At 40.8% G+C, this 15,503-nt stretch overlaps 1 protein-coding gene across 2 annotated transcripts in view; it reads left to right on the top strand.

The window, feature by feature from the left end:
- sufu (suppressor of fused homolog (Drosophila)) overlaps window positions 1–15,503 on the top strand; it is a 35,943-nt gene that overhangs the window by 14,036 nt on the left and 6,404 nt on the right. The window contains exons 4-9 of one of the 2 annotated variants that reach the window (XM_034185170.1): window positions 5,179–5,321; window positions 6,200–6,285; window positions 7,940–8,012; window positions 8,496–8,649; window positions 8,768–8,867; window positions 11,486–11,620. In XM_034185170.1, coding sequence (XP_034041061.1) covers window positions 5,179–5,321; window positions 6,200–6,285; window positions 7,940–8,012; window positions 8,496–8,649; window positions 8,768–8,867; window positions 11,486–11,620 — 691 coding nt within the window. Of the gene's footprint in view, window positions 1–5,178; window positions 5,322–6,199; window positions 6,286–7,939; window positions 8,013–8,492; window positions 8,650–8,767; window positions 8,868–11,485; window positions 11,621–15,503 lie in introns of both variants that reach the window. The other variant, XM_034185169.1, reaches the window with a different exon arrangement.

Raw genomic sequence — 15,503 nt, 5'->3', positions numbered from 1 at the left:
TTCTGAAATAGGTCTTCAGCTGTCAAAACGTGTCAGAGAAGGCCCAACTCTGTCTAGTACAGCTTTGCTTTTCACCTCGCATGAAAAGTGATCTTATCCAACAACCCCTGGGTTAGGGGGAGGCGGGGGGTAAATTATGGGATCTTCACAGTTAAACAAATCAAAGATAACATTCTGGATTCGTAAAACCATCACCAAACACATTCAGTTGAATTACTATAACTAATGACGTATTTCTTTCCAGATGAAGTAGTGGAAAAAAAAATTAGGGCTTGGACTTCACTGATTCAAAAAAAACAAAAAAAACAAAACAAAACAAAATTTTCCATCATGCTGGATCCAACTTTTCTCAAATAGCCATTAACAGTTTAATTTTGCAGAACGGAGCCTTGTCATGGACTCAAGTTCCCATCACAAATTGTCAATTGGATTGAGATCCAAACTGTTTGCTGACCATCAGGATGTATGTTGACTATTTTTCCTGTAGAAGAGCTTTGACACACCTGTTTGGCAAGGTACATTGTCATCCTAACATGTCTTTATCATCACCAAACCAGTTATCAAACAATGAAATGAGAAAAGTGACTGTTGAGCTACGGATTGCCATCTCTTCTTTACCTGACGTGAAACCTTATGTTAGAGGTCTTCGGCTCATTCCAGAAAGGGCCAAGAGGGTGCAGGTTTTCTTTGCAACCACCCACTCTACCAGGTGATTTCACTGATTAATATCACTTTGAGCAGATGGAATGAGTTAATCAGTCTGTGGTGCAAAGTGACCAGATGTCCGTGGGTGGATACACCTACTTTTGGTGTTGTCATTCCAACAATCGGTGTAGGGAGGGAGTGGCAATTGCTGGGGCAGACCAGCTCCTTCCAATGGTTTTGAATGTTATCCCTGACAGTGAGCGTACTATGAAGCTCAGACTCGAGCATTCACTGGATGTTGGGTCTTTTGTCTCGATTTATGCTCCGATTCTGATGAGTGATGTCTCTGTGATGGAGACCTTTTATTCACAGCTTCACTCTGTGATTGATGAATGTCCAGGAGGTAACACTTTATTGGTCATGTGTGATTTTAATGCAACCACTGTCTGGCACTGACAGGGCTAGCTATGAGGACTGCCTTGGTCTGCATGGATCTCGCAACCATGGTCAAAATGGTGCATTGCTCCTTGACTTTGCAAGAAGCTGGGGTCTTAGAGTTAATGGGTCTTGGTTTCATTGTCCAGATATACACTGCTAGACACGGTATTCTAATACTGGCAGTATTGCCAAGGAGATTGGCCATGTCCTTGTGGGAAAACACTAGAGAATTCTGCAGCACTGTAGGTTCTACAGAAGTGCCCAGTTTTTGAATTCTGACCACAGACTTGTTGTGGCTTCCCTGAGGATTCAGTTGAAGTGTCGCACGCTACTGCTCACTCAGTGCCCAAGTTAAATCTGGCCAGACCCCGAGATCAGGCTCTTCCTCAGGAATTTGCATGCAGTGGCTGGAGGACTTGCAAACATGGACACAACTTGTGATCTAAACTGATTGTGGGAGTTCTCCCGCAGTCAGACCCCAAAAGTTGCTGAAGATATAGTGGAGCTGCCATTGTCTATTGGAGGAGGTGCTTTATTTCTGAAGACACTCTAAACATCATCCAGAGGAGTCATAGTGCACAGCTTGATAGAAATCTTAGGATGTACAGGGAGCTGAGGAAGCAGGTTGTGATGGCCTTGAGAATGGACAAGGAGGTGTTTTTGGAGGAATCTGTGACCTGGTTACACACCATTTGTGTTCTAGGGACCCTCGATTTGCTTACAGAGGAATCAAAACATTTTGTTCCTCCAGACCTACACATCGTCCCACTGCAGTTACAGCAGAGGATGGTTCAGTCCTGACAGATGCCTCTGCTGTACTGTCACATTGGGCCAGCTACTTTGAACAGTTGTATAAAGCTGATCCTTCTGCTGGGATGTTCTGCTTGGAGATGCTGTTCTGGCACTGCAAATCATTTTTGTTTCAATTTGGGAGACAGATATCATTCCTACAGATTGGAAGAAAAGACCAGCATGCTATTAAGGATTATTCTTAATAGGATGCAGGTCTAGCTACTTGCTCCACAATGATCAGAACAGTCTGATTTCACAGGTGGCCGCATTTTAACCCTGCAAGTACTCGTAGAATGCAGCCGTGAGAATTGGTAGTGTTTCTTTGCACTACCTATGTTGATTTTCGCAAAGCATTTGATTCAGTTGATCGGACTGCTGTCTGGGAAGCTGAAGAACCTACTAGACACCATCAACAACCTGTACACAGATACTGAGTGTTGTATGGAGTGGAGGCAGAGACAGAGTTTTTTCCTAGTGAAAATTGTTGTTCGTCAGGGGTGTGTTCTGACTCCTACGCTGTTCAATGCTTGCATGGACTGGTTGTTGGGTGGTGTTGTGGAAACCAGTGACTTGGGTGCTTTAGTTTAGTTTGCTGACCTAGACTTTGCAGACGTCGATGCTGTGATCTTTCTGTTATCAATGGATACTCTAATTGTAGTAGTTGAGAAGCTTTGAGGAATTAGAATGTCTGGGTTTGAGATTGTCCTGGATCAAGACTAAGGTTTTAATGGCTTCCTGAACTCAGCAATCAAAGGTGTATCTACAACCCCTGGCAAAAATTATGGAATCACCGGCGTCAGAGGATGTTCATTCAGTTGTTTAATTTTGTAGAAAAAAAGCAGATCACAGACATGACACAAAACTAAAGTAATTTCAAATGGCAACTTTCTGGCTTTAAGAAACACTATAAGAAATCAGGAAAAAAATTGTGACAGTCAGTAACGGTTACTTTTTAGACCAAGCAGAGGGAAAAAAATATGGAATCACTCAATTCTGAGGAAAAAATTATGGAATCATGAAAAACAAAAGAATGCTCCAACACATCACTACTATTTTGTTGCAGCACCTCTGGCTTTTATAACAGCTTGCAGTCTCTGAGGCATGGACTTAATGAGTGACAAACAGTACTCTTCATCAATCTGGCTCCAACTTTCTCTGATTGCTGTTGCCAGATCAGCTTTGCAGGTTGGAGCCTTGTCATGGACCATTTTCTTCACCTACCACCAAAGATTTTCAGTTGGATTAAGATCCGGACTATTTGCGGGCCATGACATTGACCCTATGTGTCTTTTTGCAAGGAATGTTTTCACAGTTTTTGCTCTATGGCAAGATGCATTATCATCTTGAAAAATGATTTCATCATCCCCAAACATCCTTTCAATTGATGGGATAAGAAAAGTGTCCAAAATATCAATGTAAACTTGTGCATTTATTGATGATGTAATGACAGCCATCTTCCCAGTGCCTTTACCTGTCACGCAGCCCCATATCATCAATGACTGTGGAATTTTACATGTTCTCTTCAGGCAGTCATCTTTATAAATCTCATTGGAACGGCACCAAACAAAAGTTCCAGCATCATCATCTTGCCCAATGCAGATTTGAAATTCATCACTGAATATGACTTTCATCCAGTCATCCACAGTCCACGATTGCTTTTCCTTAGCCCATTGTAACCTTGTTTTTTCTGTTTAGGTGTTAATGATGGCTTTCGTTTAGCTTTTCTGTATGTAAATCCCATTTCCTTTAGGCGGTTTCTTACAGTTCGGTCACAGACGTTGACTCCAGTTTCTTCCCATTCGTTCCTCATTTGTTTTGTTGTGCATTTTCGATTTTTGGGACATATTGCTTTAGGTTTTCTGTCTTGACGCTTTGATGTCTTCCTTGGTCTACCAATATGTTTGCCTTTAACAACCTTCCCATGTTGTTTGTATTTGGTCCAGAGTTTAGACACAGCTGACTGTGAACAACCAACATCTTTTGCAACATTGCTTGATGATTTACCCTCTTTTAAGAGTTTGATAATCCTCTCCTTTGTTTCAATTGACATCTCTCGTGTTGGAGCCATGACTCATGTCAGTCCACTTTGTGCAACAGTTCTCCAAGGTGTGATCACTCCTTTTTAGATGCAGACTAATGAGCAGATCTGATTTGATGCAGGTGTTAGTTTTGGGGATGAAAATTTACAGGGTGATTCCATAATTTATTCCTCAGAATTGAGTGAGTCCATATTTTTTTCCCTCTGCTTGGTCTAAAAAAGTAACCGTTACTGACTGCCACAATTTTTTTTCTTGATTTCTTATAGTGTTTCTTAAAGCCAGAAAGTTGCCATTTGAAATGACTTTAGTTTTGTGTCATGTCTATGATCTGCTTTTTTTTCTGCAAAATTAAACAACTGACTGAACATCCTCCGAGGCCGGTGATTACATAATTTTTGCCAGGGGTTGTATATGCGATGAAAATGTTGAACTTGTAGAGAGACTCACTTATCTCGGCAGTGACATACATGTCTCTGAGTCCTCTGTCTTTGTGGTCAAAGGATCCTTGGGTACGTACCACTGGAATGACTTTGTATCAAATGAGCAGTTACTCAGAGAGACTAGGATGAGGAGCATCACTTGCATTGTGAGCGATCGTCACCTTTTACATTTTGGTCACATGGCCCGTTTCTCTGAATGATCCAAGATGCAGGTCCCTGAGTGTTGAGGACCCCAGTAGCTGGATAAGGCCAAGGGGGGGCGCTCATGTTTTACCTGGCTGTGGCAGATAGATGGTTAATTTAGTGATTTAGGAATGGACCAGTTGTCTGCCTGGGTGGTTGCCATCCAGGACCCAAGGCGGTTCCATTGTGTTGTGAAAGCAGCAAAGCACAGCTCCTAGACTTGACTTGTATTTGGTCATTAATTTTTGTGACATATTTGATATTTTAACTGTAAAATCCCATACATTGTTTCAGTTGATAACTCGTTAAGTTCTGTAAGCACTCTCCCTGAATTATAGTCTGATTTGCATTTGTTAATTTGTGCTGGTATTTGCTTAAAAAAAATGTAGATTATAAGGTGATTCTGTAATTGTTTCCTCAACACTGAGTGAGTCAGTCTTTTTTCCTCTTCTTGATTGGAGGAAAAAAATGCACCAGTTTATTCTTTTGCTGATGATGTGCCCTTTCGCTGTTTTAACTTGCCTTTGAAATTGTATTGCAAGATGGCATGAGGTAGAACAGGACTCTTTGTTCTCAAAAATGCTCAACGGGCTTACGTTAAACATCTTTTTTCACTTTGTCAATTTATTTCTCTCTCACAGAAAACACATTTTGTAGTGGTGATCATGTATCCTGGCACAGTCCGCTGGACAACAGTGAATCTCGTATCCAGCATATGTTGCTAACAGAAGACCCACAGATGCAACCAATTCAAACTCCGTTTGGCTCACTGAACTTTCTCCAGGTCAGTTAAATTATGTGATATACACAGTAGAGCTTGCAGAGTTATGTCATGTGTTCTCATCGTGTTGTATTTGTATATCAGGGTCGCTCTGAATGGTCTTCTCCAGTTTGGTGGTGACGCTGTTCTGTTGCCATCGTGATCTGTGTTCAGATTATTGTGATTTTGAGAATTTTCTTGCAGTGTCAGATTTTGGATGAAAAAAGGAACAGATGGAGAAGGGGAAAGACAAAGAAAGCTCCTGCTGGGAGAAGTTAAAAAACATGCAGATGACTGCAGTTCCTGAATGAATGAAAGACGCCAATATACTTCACTCCTCTTAAAAAGCCTACTTGGCCGTATTTTGATAAAATATAGTGTAAAGATGATACAAAGGATGTACACACCGAATGCAGTCTGGATTGTCTTTATGAATGATTCATTGGGAGTCATCACTAAAATTTCTGTGTAATACAAGCAACTTAATACTCTGACACCAAGTCATCAGAAATGGCACTCTCTTTTCCTGCCCTCTAGATCTAGATGTATGGTAGAGGTCAGTGAAGAAATATTCTCCTCTTTTAATATTTCAGGATTAGGCAGATATACGCCAGGGGTCACCTGCCCTGCATTTTTTTTCCATCTACCCCTGCCCTGCTCCACTCCCTGCTCTTGGTATTTAGCTAAGTTATGCTCAGCCAATCAGGAGGTGGAGAACACCAGACTTCACTGACTGGTCACCTCTGGTTGCAGCAGGGTAGGTGATCTCCAGAAGTAAGGTTGGTGACCCCTGCTGTACACCAAAGTGTTGACATTAACCATAAATGGAATAGTTGCATTAAGTCAAAACATCAGACCGTAACAAGATTTGAAGTCTCATTCTCTCATGTGTAACACTGTAGATTGTTGGCGTTTGCACAGAGGAGCTCCAAGCAGCCCAGCAGTGGAACGGTCAAGGTATCTTGGAACTGATGCGTGGAGTCCGAGTGTGAGTACATCCCTACCCTATCAAAATAGCTCTTTTATTTTAAGTCTTTCCTGATTGTTGTTTAGTTACACAGAGTAAAGTATAATCTCTCTCTCTCTTTTCTTTTTAACTGCGCCCAGGCATTGGTGTTTGTGTGAATGTGAGGCATCATTGTCAAGCTTTTTGAGCATCTCTTTCAGATGGATGGCTATAGAATGCAGTTATTTGACCATTTCACAGAATTTCTATGTAGCTAGCTAATATGGTCAGAAGATGTCATTCTGATGTGTAATGTAATATTGTTTGCCTTGGCAGACATGACATACGGTGCACCGGAAAGTATTCACAGCGCTTCACTTTTTGCACATTATTCCAAAATGGATTATATTAATTTTTTCCTCAGAATTCTACACAGAATACCCCATAAGGACAATGTGAAGTTTTTTTTTTTTTTTTTTTTTTTTAGATTTTTGCCAATTTAATTAAAAAACCAAACAAACTAAGAAATCACATGTACATGAGTATCCACATAAGTATTCACTCGTGCCTGGAGTTTGCCAAAAGGCACCTGAAGGACTCTCAGACCATGAGAAAAAATTCTCTGGTCTGATGAGACAAAGATTGAACTCTTTGACGTAAATGCCAGGTGTCATCCCTACAGTGAAGCATGGTAGTGACAGCATCATGCTGTGGGGATGTTTTTCAGTGGCAGGAACTGGGAGCCTAATCAGGATTGAGGGAAAGATGAATGCAGCAATGTACTGAGACATCCTGGATGAAAACCTGCTCCAGAGCGCTCTTGACCTCAGACTGGGGCGATGGTTCATCTTTCAGCAGGACAATGACCCTGAGCACACAGCCAAGATATCAAAGGAGTGACTTCAGGACAACTCTGTGAATGTCCTTGAGTGGCCCAGCCAGAGCCCAGACCTGAATCTGATTGAACATCTCTGGAGAGATCTTAAAATGGCTGTGCACCGACGCTCCCCATCCAACTTGATGAACCTTGAGAGGTGCTGCAAAGAGGAATGGACAAAACTGCCCAAAGATAGGTGCACCAAGCTTGTGGCATCATATTCTAGAAGACGTGAGACTGTAATTGCTGTCAAAGGTGCATCAACAACGTATTGCGCAAAGGCTGTACATGAATTCTTAGTTTTGTTTTTGTTTTTTTGCAAATTTGCAAAAAAAAAAAAAAAAAAGATTCATGTGGTCATTATGGGGTGTTGCAAGTAGAATTTTGAGGGGAAAATGAATTTACTCCATTTTAGAATAAAGCTGTAACATCACAAAATATGGAAAAAGTAAAGTGCTGTGAATACTTTCCGGATGCAGGGTACACCCGTCATTTATGCACTTATAGTACCTTACCGTACCTGTTCTATAAGATTTGCTTTAATTGTCAAGTGTATATACTGCAATGTGTGTGTTTGTGTGTAACACTTTACTTCAGGGTTAGTCCAACATTGACCTGTTATAGCATATATACATATTTGTTTAAAAATAACTGGGCAGCTGTGTCTGTTGTGTTCAGTGTTGCGAGTGCAACCATCTTGAACTAATCTTGTATGCAGAATGTAATCACTCCAGTTACTTGTTGATTTATTAACTGTGTTTATGTTGACGTTAATGCTGAGTGTAACTGATGTAGATGATTGTCCTGGTGATTGTACAGTGCTGGTGGACCCTGGCTAATCACAGACATGAGGAGGGGAGAAACGATTTTTGACATCGACCCACATCTACAAGTAAGGCTTTAGTAGTTTTCACAAACTGCATTAAATGTTATTTTTGTTATAATTTGACAGCCAGAGGTGTATGACATATTTGTGATATTTTTAATGCATCAGTTTTAAAACATGTAACATAGTATAGATTATAATACTGTAGTACTTGTGCAATGAAATGTGAATCATTAAATGTCGTATAATTCTTAGGATTGGGACTACTAGTTGTAATTGTCAAGCATGAGAATTTTCTCAGGTGTTCCCCATCAGGTCTGTCTCAATTCATAGCCTTGAACATTTCCCAACAAGACATAAATGTCCAGACACTACCAGTCAAACGTTTGACTGGCAGTGTGCATATTAACATATAATCACCTACTTATGATACTCTTGATAAATATCTAGCACCAGCTGTTGTTTTGATGGAGCATCTTGTTTTTGCGTGTCTGATTGAGATTTTGTGTTAGCTAGTGTTAACGATTGCATTGTTGCTCATCTAAGCAGGAGCGGGTTGACCAGGGTATCGAGACAGAGGGCTCCAACCTGAGTGGAGTTAGTGCTAAGTGTGTGTGGGACGATCTGAGTCGACCGCCAGAGGATGAAGAGGACAGCCGATCAATTTGCATAGGATCACAGCCACGGAGGCTCTCGGACAAAGGTACTACAAGTCTGAAACCAACAGGAGACAGCAGAGTATGAACAGAAGTTCTGGAGTCTTTCGATCACCAATGCATGATGGAATAATTTGTTGCTGATCAAATTGTGTGTGTTGTCAGACACGGAGCAGATCAGGGAGACCCTGAGAAAAGGACTGGAGTTAAACAGCAAGTCAGTGCTACCGCCTATCAGCAGTCAGCGACAAAGTGAGAGGCCTCAGTGAGTATTACCGCTACTTACGGTTTGTAACACAGGTTGTTCCTCGATACAGCTGTACTGTGGGCAGATATTCATAGTTCAGCTGCTGTCTGCAATGTTGATTTTCCGTGTTCTAGCAGCTTCATTGTAGTTGCAAGCACATTATAAACGATCAGCCATAACAGGTGAAGTGAAAGATGTTATGTTGTTACAGTGACACCTGTCAGTGAGTGGGATATATTAGGCAGCAAATTAACATTTGTCTTCTGAGTTGATGCATTCCAAGCAGGACAAATAGAGACATACAAAGTTTTGAGTGTCTTTGACAAGGTCTAAATGGTTGGTTGGGTGACTGGCCCAGAGCATCCTCAAAGCTGCAGTTGTTGTGGGATGGTAGTAGTCTGGAGTGGTCGATACAGTAGTGTTCAGAATAATAGTAGTGCTATGTGACTAATGGGAAACAAGGTACCAGTAGATTCAGTAGATTCTCACAAATTCAACAAGACCAAGCATTCATGATATGCACACTCTTAAGGCTATGAAATTGGGCTATTAGTAAAAAAAAAAAAAGTAGAAAAGGGGGTGTTCACAATAATAGCATCTGCTGTTGACGCTACAAACTCAAAGCTATTATGTTCAAACTGCTTTTTTAGCAATCCTGTGAATCACTAAACTAGTATTTAGTTGTATAACCACAGTTTGTCATGATTTCTTCACATCTGCGAGGCATTAATTTTGTTGGTGTGGAACTAATATTTTGCTCGTTTACTAGTGTGCTTGGGCTCATTGTCTTGTTGAAGCACCCATTTCAAGGGCATGTCCTCTTCAGCATAAGGCAGCATGACCTCTTCAAGAATTCTGACATATCATACCAAGCATTCATGATATGCACACTCTTAAGGCTATGAAATTGGGCTATTAGTAAAAAAAAAAAAAAGTAGAAAAGGGGGTGTTCACAATAATAGGATCTGCTGTTGACGCTACAAACTCAAAGCTATTATGTTCAAACTGCTTTTTTAGCAATCCTGTGAATCACTAAACTAGTATTTAGTTGTATAACCACAGTTTGTCATGATTTCTTCACATCTGCGAGGCATTAATTTTGTTGGTGTGGAACTAATATTTTGCTCGTTTACTAGTGTGCTTGGGCTCATTGTCTTGTTGAAGCACCCATTTCAAGGGCATGTCCTCTTCAGCATAAGGCAGCATGACCTCTTCAAGTATTCTGACATATCATACCAAGCATTCATGATATGCACACTCTTAAGGCTATGAAATTGGGCTATTAGTAAAAAAAAAAAAAGTAGAAAAGGGGGTGTTCACAATAATAGGATCTGCTGTTGACGCTACTAACTCAAAGCTATTATGTTCAAACTGCTTTTTTAGCAATCCTGTGAATCACTAAACTAGTATTTAGTTGTATAACCACAGTTTTTCATGATTTCTTCACATCTGCGAGGCATTAATTTTGTTGGTGTGGAACTAATATTTTGCTCGTTTACTAGTGTGCTTGGGGTCATTGTCTTGTTGAAGCACCCATTTCAAGGGCATGTCCTCTTCAGCATAAGGCAGCATGACCTCTTCAAGTATTCTGACATATCCAAACTGATCCATGATACCTGGTATGCGATATATAGGCCCAACACCATAGTAGGAGAAACATGCCCATATCATGATGCTTGCACCACCATGCTTCACTGTCTTCACTGTGAACTGTGGCTTGAATTCAGAGTTTAGGGGTCGTCTCACAAACTGTCTGCGGCCCTTGGACCCAAAAAGAACAATTTTACTCTCATCAGTCCACAAAATATTCCTCCATTTCTCTTTAGGCCAGTTGATGTGTTCTTTGGGAAATTGTAACCTCTTCTGCATGTCTTTTATTTAACAGAGGGACTTTGCGGGGGATTCTTGCAAATAAATTAGCTTCACACAGGCGTCTTCTAACTGTCACAGCACTTACAGGTAACTCCAGACTGTCTTTGATCATCCTGGAGCTGATCAATGGGTGAGCCTTTGCCATTCTGGTTATTCCTCTATCCATTTTGATGGTTGTTTTCCGTTTTCTTCCACACGTCTTTTTTTTTTTTTTTTTGTCCATTTTAAAGCATTGGAGGTCATTGTAGATGAACACCCTATAATTTTTTGCGCCTGCGTATATGTTTTCCCCTCTCCAATCAACTTTTTAATCAAACTACACTGTTCTTCTGAACAGTGTCTTGAACGTCCCATTTTCCTCAGTGAAGGCTAGCCTGTGCTCTCCGATCCAACAAAATGATGTGCTGCTAATGCTTTTTGCAAGATGCCACAGCACACTTTCAGAGGTGTAGTGAAAACCATGCCTTAATGGGTCAAGACTCTTCTGGTGGGAAAAGGGGGACCTACACAGTATTAGACAGGTGGTCAAATTGTTATGGCTAATCAGTGTATAGTGCGCAATTGCTATTGTTTGTTTGTTTTGTTTAATTAATTAAAGTATCATTATCATCATCACAGAGGTAATAGCAGACCAGGGATCCATCACTTCTTGCACAGTTTGTTTCGCATACAAATGATGTTGCCAATTGTATAATTGTAGTCGTTACTGCTGAAATTTTTCCTTATTTTCCACACTTTCTTTTTTTTTTCCTCCGGGTTCTCAGGAGTCGAAAAGACAGCTTGGAGAGCGACAGCTCAGCAGCTATTGTTCCTCATGAGCTGGTTCGAACACGGCAGTTGGAGAGTGTCCATTTGAAGTTCAACCAGGAGTCAGGAGCACTGCTGCCCCTCTGTCTGCGGTATTCTTCCAGTCTCTTTCCCACTCCAACATCAAGTAGTTCCCACTTTTTGGAGTATCCCTATAGTAAATATATTTTCAGAAATAATCCATGTGTTAAACTGAAGTACTTTAAAAGAAGCCTGAGAATGTAAAACTTAAATACTTCCAAAGTACAAGTTTAAGAATGACTCCCGTATGTAATACTCCACGTATGCTGCTACACTAAAAACATTTACTATTAGTGTAGCATGTTCTGACCTTAAGGACAAAATGCTTTCCAAAATAAAATAGAAAAAGACTAAAGTTTATCTTGAACCCTACTTTCTTCAGATTTCAGTCACTATCAGGATACTCCTCAAAGCAGAATCATTCACTTGTATATCATGATAAATATTGATTAAAACAAAAAATAATAAAAACAAAACAAAAATAAATATCATGATATACAAATTTTGCATCGTCCCAGTCTACCCAGCTGTAAGTGGGAACTAGGCATAGGCCGGTATAAGATTTGGACGGTATGATAGCCATGTGCAAAAATTTCATGGTATTATGTAGGGCTGTGAAAACTCCGCGGATTTCATCATGGGGAGGGGGGCGGGGTGGGGTGTTAGTGTTGTACTCTTTAATCGTGATCGTTACTGAGTTTTTAAAATGCTTATGGCAAAGCGTTCTTTTTTTACGACATCAAGTTTTATAAGTCTGCGGACACTGATCTGTGTGTTACAGATACAAATCAGTTTCCTTGGAGCCGCGGAGTTTCAAGGAGAATAAATGCCACTCAAAGCCTGGCTGTTGCAACAGTTGTCGTAAAGTGGGGCTGGTTGGTTGCTGCGGTGACACTGTGTGGCTCCTGTGCGAAGCTTAGCTAAACGTAGCATGTGGACATCGCAAACTTTTAAAACTTTCAAGTTTTTAAAAGAAGAATTTTGCAGCATGTCTGTGTCACAGAGCGACATCAGACAGAGCGAAGATGGCGAGAAAAACAGTTTGAAAAAGTTTAATAAGGACAAGAATCCATGGAATGGTTGCTGGCTTCATGAACACACCTGAAAGATAAACGGGAAAAGCGAACTGGTAAGATTTTTTTTTCTCTCTGGAAAATAAACATTGTGCTGTTCAAACAGATTTCAGAAAAGATTAGGTGCCTTTTTTTCTTTCATTAGACTTTCTTTCATTGAAAAAAAAAAAGACATTGTGGCTTTGAATGAATTTAGGCTACATGAATTTACACAACAGTGTAAATGAGTTTTTATTAATGTACACTTTTTTCATGGGAAAAAAGACACCGTGGCTTTGGGTGGATTTACAGGAATTTACACAAGAATGTGTGGCTTTTTTTTTACTATAAGGTATGTTATTGATATTTTACCATGATTTTTAAAATATCCTACAAGTTTAGCTGGGGTTTTTGACATGGTTTAACAGTCTTTTCAGTCTTCATGAATTTCATGTAGTTTAATTGTTCTGCGTTAATGCATAATTTGGTTTACAATTAAAAGGAAAATCATACCAGCTCCTACTTCCATGTCATATTCTGTTATTTCAGCATGATCATTGACGGTTCAAATGAAAGGTTGAATAAAGGGTCATTTAAATATGCACTAATTTTGAGATTTGTTCTTCCAGGAGATGTTGAAAATGTATTAGTAGATGAAAATTTAATTTGGTTTCTGGGGCCCCACAAGGCCCTAGACCCCGGCTCCTCAGGGGGGGGGCCAGACCCCCTGCGAATTTTCCTCGGATTTCACAATTTTCATTTCATAGCCCTGATTATGTATAGCTTTAAAATGTGCTTTAACAACATTAAGGCTATTTGCATATGAAGCGTGCGTGATTCAGGCACACTAATTGACGCAGCGTCTACCGCTACAAGTTCTATACCACTGATAACTTTAGAGATTTTGATAGTCGCTCTTTTAGACATGTAGCATCTGCCCCGTGGGAAACATGACTTACTTCCTTAGGGAGAAACGTGGTTGGAATAAGGTCCGGAACTCCGGATGCTCAATACTTGGCCCAGCTTCACCAACAAAGTGCTTGGAATTTATGTATTTGTCCTTCTTGACATGTTTGTGGGAGAAATTTGGTCGACCACAGGCACAACTCAAGTCTACCGCTTGTACTTCTCAGTGGTTTCAAAGATGGGATAAATTTTACGCCTTCCATGTAGTCCTTTGCGGGTATCTTGAATCGCTCCGAGTCCGACACAGGTCATAGCTACGGTGCTTTGTTACCACTGTTTTTGGTTTGAAGGGCTATTCCACAGAAAATAAAACAAAAAAGCAGGTAAATTTTCTATTAAATCAGTAGCCAAAGTAATCCCATAAAGCCGACTTGGTTTGAGACAGAAGGAAAGTTCAGTGCAGGCTTCGCCTCCTTCAGCTATGATGCAGAGCTAGCTAATGTTAGCTGCCTGTTTATAAACAGAGACAGAGGTACGCGCCGGGGAAAAGGGCGGCAGCGGCTGCCTCTGCTCTGCCTGTCAAGAATTCTCATAACTCACTCTTACCGTAGGGATGGTATAACGGAAAATTTTAGTGGTTTTGATACCATGGCTTTTTCATACCGCGGTATACCGTGAAACCAGTTATCGACCCATGTCTAGTGGGAACCAGCCGAGGCTCTGGAACGAACCTTTGATGGATTAGTATCCATCCAGGAAGAGCTGTAGACACTGATCAGTGTCGGTATCTGGGGATGAGCACGAGCCTGATGTTTGTCAGGGCTTGTTTTGGGCTTATTTCTTCTAACAACAGGAGGGGGGGGGGGGGGGGGGGTTGTTTTCAGAGTGACTCCTGAGAGGTCAGCTCTGCAGAACACAGTGTCAGAGGCAGGCCAGCACAGGACCTGATCAGATATTTCACACTTACAAATCTGATTTTAGTTATCTGTAGTATTGACATTGTACAGAAATGTGTTTTTTAGGTGGGGGGCACTATTATTCGATAGAAATACAAGTTGTTGTCTATTTTGTATGAAAATGGATCGACTTTATATAGAGCTTTTCCATCTGCATCATACGCTCAAAGCACTTTACAAGTACAGTGTTCCCTTGTTTATCGCGGGAGTTGCGTTCTAAAAATATTCCGCAATAAGCGAAATCCGCGAAGTACTCAGCGTTATTTTTTACAATTATTATAGATGTTTTAAGGCTGTGAAACCCCTCACTACACACTTTATACACTTTTCTCAAACAGGCATTAACATTTTCTCACTTTCCTCTCGTGTGTAAACACTCTCAAAGTTCAAACCTTAGTAGAAAAATAAGACCAACCTGTTTTCAGGCCCAAACATTTTATTTGAGAAATAAAAATAGAATGTTTTCCTACAAATACTTATGATGGCTTTTAGAACTAACAAATTTATTTTTAACGATCAACCTACGAGGTTGGACACATAAGAAATTATTAATAGTGACTGACCAGTATTTCACAGTTCCTCTGATCGCGCCTCTTCGTCCTGGCGCCGCTCTTTTTCCACTGAGTCACATTTCGGTGCAGGTGTCTTTTTCTGAGTGAAGAACACAGTTATGGGTAGTTGTTGCCGCTCTTTTTTTCTTCGGGCGAGAAGATTCTTATAAACAGACACACAGAACACAATGCGCGTGCTCTGCCTTTGCGGTGCCGTGACCGGCCTGCTTGATGAAGACGCAGAACACAATGTGCTGTTAAAAAAAAAAAAAAGAACATGCAAAATTGGACTAAAAAAATCTGCGAAACTGTGAGGCCGCGAAAGGTGAACCGCGTTATAGCGAGGGACCACTGTAATGCCTCACATTCACCCCGATGTCAGGGTGCTGCCATACAAGGCGCTCACTACACACTGGGAGCAACTAGGGGATTAAAGACCTTGCCCAAGGGCCCTTAGTGATTTTCCAGTCAGGCTGGGATTTGAACCAA

Source organism: Thalassophryne amazonica, chromosome 13 (genome assembly GCF_902500255.1).
Source record: "Thalassophryne amazonica chromosome 13, fThaAma1.1, whole genome shotgun sequence".
Taxonomy (NCBI): Eukaryota; Metazoa; Chordata; class Actinopteri; order Batrachoidiformes; family Batrachoididae; genus Thalassophryne; species Thalassophryne amazonica.
This window is presented reverse-complemented; position numbering and strand designations above follow the sequence as displayed.